Genomic DNA, 11078 nt, shown 5'->3' with positions numbered 1-11078 from the left:
TGGCTTATCTAAGCTTGATATTTCTCTTATTTGCTTGTTTTATGTGTTATTTGGCTTTTTGGAACGTTATTGAGACGTTTGGGGCTTTGTGAGGCTTTCTTGTGGCTTGGGATCGAGTTTTGTTGGTGTAGGAACGGAGATCCGGCGAGAAGCTTTGGAGAAAAAAAATGCTCGGCATGTGCGTCGATCGATGCATTTTGTGTGTCGGTCGATGCATTGCGAGGACGGCGCGATTTGACCTAAGAGCGTAATTAGGATTTTTGTGTGATATCGAGCATGCATCGGTCGATGCAGTGTGAGTGTTGGTCGATGCAAGTGAATCTTGCATCGGTCGATGCAACCCCAGTTTGTGTCGATCGATGGATGTGTTGGTGTCGGTCGATGCAGTTTTCCTGGTTTGTTGTTTGTTTGTTGATTATTGTTTGATGGTAAGAGTTATCTCAATTGCTTGTGTGTATAGACCAGTAGATGGGAGGATTGCGTCACTGAGTGTTTATCAAATACTCATGCATCTCAATTTGTGTTTGTGGTGCAGGTAAAGGCAAAGAGAAGGATGTTTTAGTGACTCAATTGGTTGTTGTCTGGCCTTGATAGGTTGCTAGAGTTGAGTCGTTAGAATGTGGTTTAGGTTGCTGGTTCTTTGGTTCATGTTATTTGGATTATTGGGTTAATTGTTATGAATTAATACTGGTTATTTATTGGTTATTGGTATTAGTTATGTTATCCGTTGTTGTGTGCTTGTAGTTAGGTGGCTAGTGGGTATGAGACCACTTAGATTATTATTGCTATTTATTATTCATTAAAAAAAATGGGTCAAGTCGTTTCAGTAACAAATTATTGATATTTGTCGTTATAACCCGTATTGGTTCGACATTTGTCGTTACGGCCCGTATTGGCTCGACACTTGTCGTTACGGCTCAGATCGATATAATCTTCTAAAGAAAATATAATTATTCATATATATATAATTATTATATTTACAACATAATTTATCTATTATAATTTATATAGTTAAGTTTATGCCCAACACTACTCAATAGTTTCTCCTGAATTTAAGTTTCTATACAAAAAGAGATGATTACTCTAGTATATTTTGTCTTTTATAATTTTTTTTTATGTTCTCTGCATAGAACTTAATATATCTTTTTCTTTTTCTTTTCTTAATATATACGACTGGCGAATAAGTTAACAAAACAAAGATGAACGAGATAGTATTAAAGATGTAAGGAAAATAAATCAGTTTGCATAAACCATGTTTTCATAATGGTTTAAGGGAAGACATGTATCATGCATGATGCATCCATCCACTCCATGGGTAATTAATCCACAAACTGTGGGTATTTATCTTAACATACGGTTCTAGGTTTGGGTTCACTAGGCTTTGTGCTGTAGATACTATGGATTTGCATGCTTTGATTGATTATGTGAGTTAGTCAATTGTGTGTGGCATAGAGTCCTAGAATATCCTCTTCGAGCCTAAAGTGTGATTCCACGGTGAGTTTATGTTTTGTGTTCTGTTGAATTGTTTGTTTTGCCTTCTTTTCATGGTAGTGCAAATGGTTAGAGGTGGTGTTGTCGCTGGTCGTGGACGCGGACGTGGTTGTGGTAGGGGCAGAAGCCCAGTGGTTAGTGATACCGTGGACCAGAGTGTGACAGTTGAGGGAGTTGGCGAGTCGCAGGGCCTCCAGGAGGGGTCCATGAGTGTGGCCGGTGGGGGTACTGATAGGACCGTAGACGCCGAGGGAGTCAGTGTGGGCAGTGTCGGTGCCAGAGTGGCCGGTGATGCTAGGGTTCCGGGTGTGGGAGTCCCAGCCGCGACTATCATATTGAAAAATGTTTGCTCGATGGGTAAGCGTCCATAAACTTTTCAAGTGTGTCAATCATTTGCGTTTGTTCCCCACAGGTAAGCATTGCTCTACTGGTTTTCTCATCAGTCCATGGGAAGTTGACAAAATATACTCTTTGAGTAACCTAATAGCACCATGCCGTAAAAATTGAGATGTCATTGACATCTTTTTCATTTTGACGATTGCGCTCCTCCCTTTTAGTTTTGTTTATAGTTTGATAAGGTTCTTCATCTTTACTTATGACGTAGTGTTTCCGCTTTGATGTCTTTGGTAAGGTTATCATCTCGTGTCGATCTTTCGTTTCTCACTACGCTAGAGTCAAAATTTGACGAATGTGTATGTTGATACGATATATTTTCTTCCCATTTTATTTGTGCACAATTCCGCGAGAGCACATCTTCCATGGTTCCACTAATACTTGGTAAGTTCTTTGTACAAGTCACCATCATGAAGTAAACCTCGTTTAAATGCCGAGATGGAAGTTGACATGTTGCAACTAGGTATTGATATCTTCTCCTTGTTAAAGCATCCCACATAGGCACGCAACGACTCACCTCTTTTTTGTCGTATTTCATAAAGATCATCAGTTGTTTTCTCACGATTCCTGCTACTTGCGAATTGCTCCACAAAAAGATTAGTCAATGACGCAAACAAATTTATTGAGCCATTTGGCAAGATGATAAACCATTGAAGTGCAGCCCCCATAAGGTTTGAGCCAAATCCTTTGCACATGGTAGCTTCTTGATATTCCCTTTGAATGGCACTCGTCAACATTCGTTATTTGTATTGTGCTATGTGGTTGTCCGGATCGGATGTTCCATCATACATCTTGATGGTTGGAAACATGAATTTCCTTGGCATCTCAGTGAGTAGGATTTCGTCAGAGAAAGGAGTGTCAACATACGAGTGTAAAGTTCTCTTCCGAATTGGTTGAGCTACTCCAGGTAGTCGTTTGATCATCACTTCCATCTATCCAAAACGTTTGTTGAACATTGCTTCTAACTGAGCGAATTGTCCATGCTCGATTCCTGTCAAGTTTGCAATGTTCCCCGCTCCTTGTTGATTTAAGTTTTCTTCTGGAGTGAGATTTTCACGAGCATCCCTCTTGCCATGGTTTATTTTTTCATGTTCTTGACGCGGAGTTTCCAACCGTTCATTCACCATTGTGAATGTTTGAAGATTAGCTCTAGGTGTTTCTTTAAGATTATACATCAAACTGACTTCCATGCCGCGAAATCTAGAGCCTGCTTCGGTAAACACTCTCCCTGCTGTCACCAGCGAAGTGTTCTCGTCCCATAGCTTAGTGTTATCTGCTTCGATTTGTGTCAGCTTTTGTACTGCCTCGTTCAGCTTAGTAATCAAGACTTCAAGCTGAGCAGCAACATTCGTATCAATGGTAGTCGTATCACCTCTGTTTCCCGTCATCTCATGTATATTACTCTTGCCCCTCCTTCTAGCGCTAATTGTTAGGGCAAAAGTAATCGATTCATTTAGAGACTACGAAAAACAAGAAATATATGTTTAATAGTCATTTTTATTGATCAAAGTATCGACCTCAAATACAAGAATTCAAGACACAATGAATCAATTTATAAACCCTAGACGGGTTTAGAATTGAGTCGTATGTCTTGTTCTTTAGGTCTTTTGATTTGCTCTCGATTTTTTCCTGTATTGTGTAGAGATAGCTCACTTTTAATAGAGAAATATCTTAAACCCTAATTTTCATGGGATTTGGACCCAAATAACCGCCTTTTTATGAGATAAGGTCGTTCTGATTATTTTCTACACGAGATTGAGTTAAATATTCTTATAATATCATAACAAATTAGAGTCGGTCCCAAGTCCAGTTACGACCCGTATTGACTTGATGTTTGTTGTTACTTCCCGCATTGGCTCGACATTTCTTGTTACGGCCCGTATTGGCTCGACAATTGTCGTTACGGCTCAGATCGATATAATTTTCTAAAGAAAATATAATTATTCATATATATAGAATTATCATATTTAATAGAATTTATCTATTATAATTTATATGGTTAAAATTATGTCCACCACTACTCAATAGTTTATCCTGAATTTAACTTTCTATAAAAAAAGAGATGATTACCCAAGGACTAGTATCTATTTTTTTTAATAGTGTTGAATCAGTATGTGGCTCAAGATTGTTTACTTTTCTAATAACATGTAATGATAAACCTCTATTTTGGAAAGTATACTAATATTCAAATAGTAATATCAAACTACTAATAATAACTATAACTCATATGTACATATTATTTGAAAGTTTTAGAAGTGTCTAATTTTGTAAAGACTATCAAATTTTTTGTTTTTGTTTTTGTTTTTGTTTTCTTTGTTTTGGTTTATAATAAGGTCTTGAATGGAGAAGGTAAAAGCGGTGCGATTTTTCATTTTTAATCAATAACGCTTTTCTGTCACCATTCAACACAACTTCTACTTTTTGGGGCGTTTTTCAAAAAAAAAAAAAAAAATTGCTGAATTAACTGGTGGATAAAGGCATGGACCACTTTTTAAAACCAAACTAGTATTTATACATCTGTTTTTGTAAAAACCGCACACTGGATAATAAACTTCCTTTTTTTTATTAATATAAATGTCTATATATATGTATATACACATTTGTACAGGAAGAAAACAAATTTTTCTCTCTCACTATTATTTTTTAGTTTCTTTCTTTTTGGTAAGTTTTCTATACAAAAAAAATATATTTATAATTCAAATATTGATTTTTGAAAACTCATTATATAATTTATAAAATTATTTTATAGTTAACCAATTTGTACAATTTTATGTTATATAAAATAAAATTTCAATGCAAATTTATAAAATAAACTATAGTTTTCATTACAACAATGTTTTAAAAAAATCACATGTATTTCTTCACTATTTGACTAAATAAAATTTACCCGGTTAATTCAAAATAAATTTTGGTTTTTAAAGTTCATATATAATAGATCAAAATGTTAGTTCATTGACATTTAAATCAATAATAATTAATTTAAAATTATAATATATTTGTTTATATTTAGATTTATAATATATATTTTGCTATTTTGTAGCTATTTTAAAGTTTGTCAATACATAAAAATGTTTATTTATTATTATAAAATAAATTAAAACAGATAATTATAATAATTATTAACAAAATAATATGAAATCTGCACCGCAATTAGTTTTTCACCAATCAAATATTTATTTCAGCATTAACCGCACTTGTCCCACAAATATATTTGTCCCACACGCACCGCATTTGAACCGTACCGCACTATCAAATCATTCATCCCACACAACTAAATTTACTGAAATTTACTGTTACCATTCGGACAGTAAGTATCTATGTGAGTAGCATTTGTTATTGAAAATGTTAATATTTGTACAGTCCATTTGATAGCTGATGAAAAAAGACATTACTAGAGTATATTTTGCTTTTTATAGTCTTTTATTATGTTCTCTGCAAAGAAATTGGTCAATCTTTTTCTTCTTTATTTTTTTAATACATAGACGAATAGGTTAACAAAACAAAAATAAACTAGTATTAAAGATGTAAAAAAAAAGAATTTTGTATAAACCATATTTTCAGAATGGTTTAAGAGAAAACATGTATCATGCATGATGCATCCATCCATTCTATGGATAATTAATCCACTAACTGTGGATGTTTATCTTAACATAGGTAACACAAACTACCTGAATTTTATAGTATCAACTAAATATTTTGCTATAGTAAAAAAAATAATTTGTTAGAAGTAAGTAATATAGATTAACTATTTCATAACTTCGACATAATAACCGTTGTTTTTTTTTTTAAAATAGTGTTTTATTGTTTAGCTATTTTTATTTATAAACAATACTACAAACTTGTCCGATGAAAAATGTTTTCCAAATAATGTACCGGATATACTATTTTCCCATCAAAATATTTCGAAAACGAAAAGACAAATCAAACAATACACTGTTTAAAATATGGTCATCTCTACAACTGTTTGTGTGACCATGTTCTCTTTTTCTAGACAAAATAGAGAAATGAAACCAAATTAATTAATATTAATTTTTAGTTGGTCCATGATGCAAGCACGTGTCCACATAAGGACAATAAAGCACACATCAAGTCGTCGTGATTAAAAAATGAAATCGTTCTAAGAATAACCATTGGACCAAAATATAGAAAATCCATAGCATAAGGACATATATAAATAGCCAGATTATGTAAATACTACCTTTTTTAGATATAGAAGCTTAGTGATTCTAAATTTCTATACAGGCTCTGATTGGTAACAACATTTAAATGAAGCGATTGAAAAATTTTCAGTAATTTTAAAGAAGGTGGTTAAATATAAAGTGGTCAAAAAAGATGGAAGAAAAAAGTGGTTAAGTTAAAGTGAGTAATTAAGTTAAAGTGAATGATTAAGTAATAGTTTTGATTGGTAACAAGCGGTTAAATAGTAAACAAGTTATTATAAAAAACAATATAAAATAAATCAAAATATGAAAATATTTTTAAAAAAAAGTTATTTATATTTTTATTAATTCCTTTAGAAAATCATATATATAAATATTATTTTAAAAAATTTAAATAATTTTAAAAAAATTCAACCACCTCGTTTACAAACAAACCGTCTTGTTTTTTAGGCGGCTGGCAACCTCCCGTTTTCTCCCTTCCAACCACTTTCTTTAACCATTTTCTCCAATCACCTATTCCAACCGCTTCTTCTAATTGTCATGTTGATTGGTAACCTTCAAAGGTGGTTGTAGGTTCAAACTCATAGTATTGTCCCTGTGTGCATCGACGATCTCTATTCTTATATATTTATCGTTCATGTTACTGTTTCCAATTTAAACAATTTATCTATTTCTTCCATACTTATTATTATTAATTACATTTGTTACACGTACAGAATTATAGCTTAAGATTATTTATATATAGGATATCACGTCTTTGTGCATAAATCTATATTTTTTGGAGAATGATATTTTTTTAAGATCAAAGTAATCTGAGTTTGGTTTTTAATTAATAAAATCTAAAAATGTTGTTTTCGTGTAATACCTTTTGGGTAACTCATATTGCTTTTTATGTGTGTGTGTTTTTTTTCAAGCACAATAAAAGCTTGTTGTAATGTTAACAGCTGTCCCCAAAGGAGCAGCTTGATTCGTTGTTAAAGACTCCAAGATTGCAATTTTTTGTTTTGCATGTTTCAATTTAGAATTATTTTTACCTCTAATAAACATATATTCTATGCTTCTTTGAACATGAATATTAAAATGAATCTTATTTAGTTTATTAACTGGTTCAACTTATCTCACTATTACAATAATCCGATAATTGTGACTCTAGTCGATTCGGATCTTGTTCATCTTCAACTACGAAGGTTTTTAATAAAGAATTTATATAAGGAATTAACTAAAAAAATATGGTTGAACCATTTGATTCACACACTAAAGATAATTATTTTTAATTTAACAATCATATTAGTATTGAGTTCTGACATATGATAATTAATAACCGCGGATTTAGTAATGAAAAACAAACAAGTTGATAATGCGGTACAGTCTAACTGCGGTACATGCGGGACAAATGTATTTGCGGGACAAGTGCGGTTACTGTAAAATAAGGGTCCACCGCATATTTGATAGTGCGGGACAACCGATTTGATAGTATGGTACGGTTGAACTGCGGTACGTGCGGAATAAATGTATTTGCGGGACAAGTGCGGTTTGTTTGGGCAAAAATAATCGATTCGTTTAGAGACTACGAAAACAAGAAATAGATGTTGAATAGTCGTTTTATTGATCAAAGTCTCGAGCTCAAATACAAGAATTCAAGGCACGACGAATCAATCTATAAACCCTAGCCGCGTTCTAGACTTGAGTCGTGTGTCTTGTGTTTTAGGTCTCTTGCTTTGCTCTCGATCCCCCCTCTCGTGGAGGCCGCTCTCCTTTTTATATAGAGATCTTTTTACCCTAATCCCTTAGGATATGTCTTGGCTTGCCGACTCTATCTGCGATAGGATCGGTCATTAGACTCTTGGCTCACTGATAAAGTCGGTCATTAGACTCTTGGTCCATTAACGATCCAGTCATGTGACTTCTGGCCCATTGACGAAGCCAGTCATGAGATTCTCGGCCTATAGACAAAGTCAGTCGCGAGATTCTCGGCCTATAGACAAAGTCAGTCGCGAGATTCTCGGCCTCTAGACAAAGTCAGTCGCGAGACTCTCGGCCTATTGATAAAGTCAGTCACAAGCTCTTGGCCTAGTGACAACATCGATCACATGACTCTCAATCTATTGACGAAGTAGTCAGTCACATGACTTTTCTCTTAGTAGATTGGCAGACTTGTGTTGACTTTGTCATGTAGAATATGAGTTTACTCTATCCAATATCTTCGTGAATATTCTCTCTGCTTCTCTTGATTTACCGGGTTTGTCGAACTGATCATGAAATTTATTTATTGAATAGAAAAGATAAAATTATACCCAACACGGTTAATGCAAAATAAGCAGTACAAAATATTTTTGATTGGTGAAAAACTATGTACAGCGCGGATTTCATATTTTTTTAATTAATAATTAGTATAATTATATATTTTAATTTGTGTATTAATAAATAAATATTTTATTTTTTGTATAATATTTGATATAAAGTATAATTAGAATGTAATTTATAATGTATGTTCATAGAAATTGTATATATATTGTTTTGTACTAGTTGTATGAATAAATTAGTAAATGTTTTGTATATGTTATTAAATTAAACTTTTATTACAATACATAATATACACCATGTACTAAGAAAATTATTTATTTATTTATAAATAAAATACATAACCTATTCTTGTAATATATTTTTTTTCCAAAGAATATAGATTAATAAACATTAAACCACATTACTACTTTTTATTAATTAATAAACAATTCCAAATATAGAAAAACATGTTTTAATAGATGGGTTAAAATTCTACAAAAATGTAATCATATTTTATTAGCTATAGGTATACATACATTAAATTATTAATCTATGAGAAAATAGTTTAAGAATTATTTTATTTTGATGTAACCTATATATAGCAAATATACTAAATTAAAAACAAAAGAAAAACAAAAAAGAAAAAAATGCTTTTATTCACTAGATAAGAGATCTAACCTATATATAGCAAATCCAGTTAAAAAAATGCTTTTATTCAGTTAAAAAAAATAATGTAAAAAAAAAAGAAAAAAAATGCTTTTATTCACTAGATAAGAGATCTAACCTATATATAGCAAATCCAGTTAAAAAAATGCTTTTATTCAGTTAAAAAAAATAATGTAAAAAAAAAAAGTTTTTATCCAATGGTCACTGCGGTTTTGGATTTTGTCCAAATCCGCTGGATAATAACTGATGTTGTGTAAAAAAGCGGTCCAAAGCAATTTATTAGCTAAAATTCCGCAATTTTTTTTTCCTTAAAAAGTGCAAATTGTCATTAATTTTTGCTGATTGGTAAACCAAAGCGGTTTTCACTTTTTTCCTTTCCAAATACGCTTTTTTATTGTCACCAATCATGGCCTAAGTGGTACAAAATGATGTTTGATTGGTGAAAAACAATTGGCAGTGCGGATTTCATTTTATTTTATTAATAACTAATATAAGTATATATTTTCATTTGTTTTGTATTAATAAATATATATTTTAATTTCTGAAGTTAAAATACCAAAAGTTATTTAAAATTAAATTTTAATAATACATATTTATTACTGAATCAATTACTAGTTCAATCATAAAAAAAAAGTACAACACAATAAAAAAAACCATTATCAAGCTCTTTGATTTATAAATCTATTCATAATATCAATCGTTAGTTCCAAATTGGTTTAACTAACAATAATATCATAAATTATATTATATATTTTAAAACAACATTTGAGTATATATATATATTTTTTTTGCATAAAAGACTTATTAAAAATAAGTCAAAAACATTACCTATAATACAATGAAAAATAATAGCGAGAGAGAAATTTGTTTTCTCTGCATAAATATATATATTAGTTATATTAATCAAAAAATGTAATACCCTATGCGGTTTTTGTAAATCCGCTGGGTAAACTTGTTTGATTTGAAAAGCAGTCCATGTCTAAGTCAGTTAATTGTGTTGAATAGTGAAATGTTTGCGTTATTGATAAAATCACAAAAAAGCCCCTCATTTTTGTTCTCCATTCCATTCACGGCCTCGACTTCTTGGATTCTATATTTTTTGGACGTTAATAAATCATAATAATTTCAAGTGAAGGTCAATAATTAATCGTTGTTGGATATATTTTAATTTTATTTAAAGAATCGAAGATCATTTAAATAAAATTATCTAGCTATAATCGCTGCAAATCATTTACTATCGGACCTGTCGGTAATATAAGTTAGGAAAAGTATAGTTGTTTAAGAACTTGTTTATTTTAGCTTATATTGCAAGTTTTTGAGTTAAACTAAGAATAAGTAACAATTAGAAGAAGAAAAAAAAAGGAAAAAACAAAACAAATTTACCAAATATCTCTAGATCTTCAATGGAAAAATGCGTTAAGATTATACGAGTTTGAATTACATTTAAATCCATTTATCTATATTAACATTTTTACAGCAGTTTTGTCAAAGTAGTCTTGAAGTTTGAAGGTATTTACAACCAATGCTATTATCATTAAAACATTTTTTTAAAAGAACTAAAAGATAAAATCGAAATATGCAAAAATAAGGTATGTGAATTAAATATCTTCCTATCAATCAAGTAAAATGTTCCTAAATTATCTCCACCTCCAAACCTAATTTTCTGCAAAAGTAAACAAAAATTTTGCCATTCCAATATAGGAAAATCTATATTCGCTCCAATCAATCATATTCAATTACTTCAATTTTTTTAGTTTTGTTTAAAATTTTAATGTTATTATCTATATAGCTAATTAATTTTTATAAAAGGTTTACAATATATTATTTAATAAAATTTAATAAATTTAAATTATTTTGGGACGGGTTATGATCGATATTCTTATAAATTTAAAATGACAATAATCCATCGCTACAACCATCGGTTTTATATACTTAAAAGTAATAAATTTCTAAAGATATAATTTATAGAGAAAATATAGACCTGCGGTGTACTGTTAAAAGATGGTCCTCACAATTAAGTCTATCGGGATTATGGATTTTAGGAAAGTACGTCTGCGGTTGGCGGGTTGTCCCGAAAACTACAAA

At 31.0% G+C, this 11078-nt stretch overlaps 1 protein-coding gene across 1 annotated transcript; it reads right to left on the bottom strand.

The window, feature by feature from the left end:
• Positions 1-2258: 2258 nt before the first annotated feature.
• Positions 2259-2621, bottom strand: LOC147935254 (uncharacterized). The gene has a single exon (XM_087472923.1). The coding sequence runs from the start codon at positions 2619-2621 to the stop codon at positions 2259-2261; it is 363 nt and encodes a 120-aa protein (XP_087329049.1).
• Positions 2622-11078: the final 8457 nt, after the last annotated feature.

The sequence above is a fragment of the Camelina sativa genome, chromosome 11 (assembly GCF_030686135.1).
Source record: "Camelina sativa cultivar CO46 ecotype springtype chromosome 11, ASM3068613v1".
NCBI lineage: Eukaryota > Viridiplantae > Streptophyta > Magnoliopsida > Brassicales > Brassicaceae > Camelina > Camelina sativa.
This window is presented reverse-complemented; position numbering and strand designations above follow the sequence as displayed.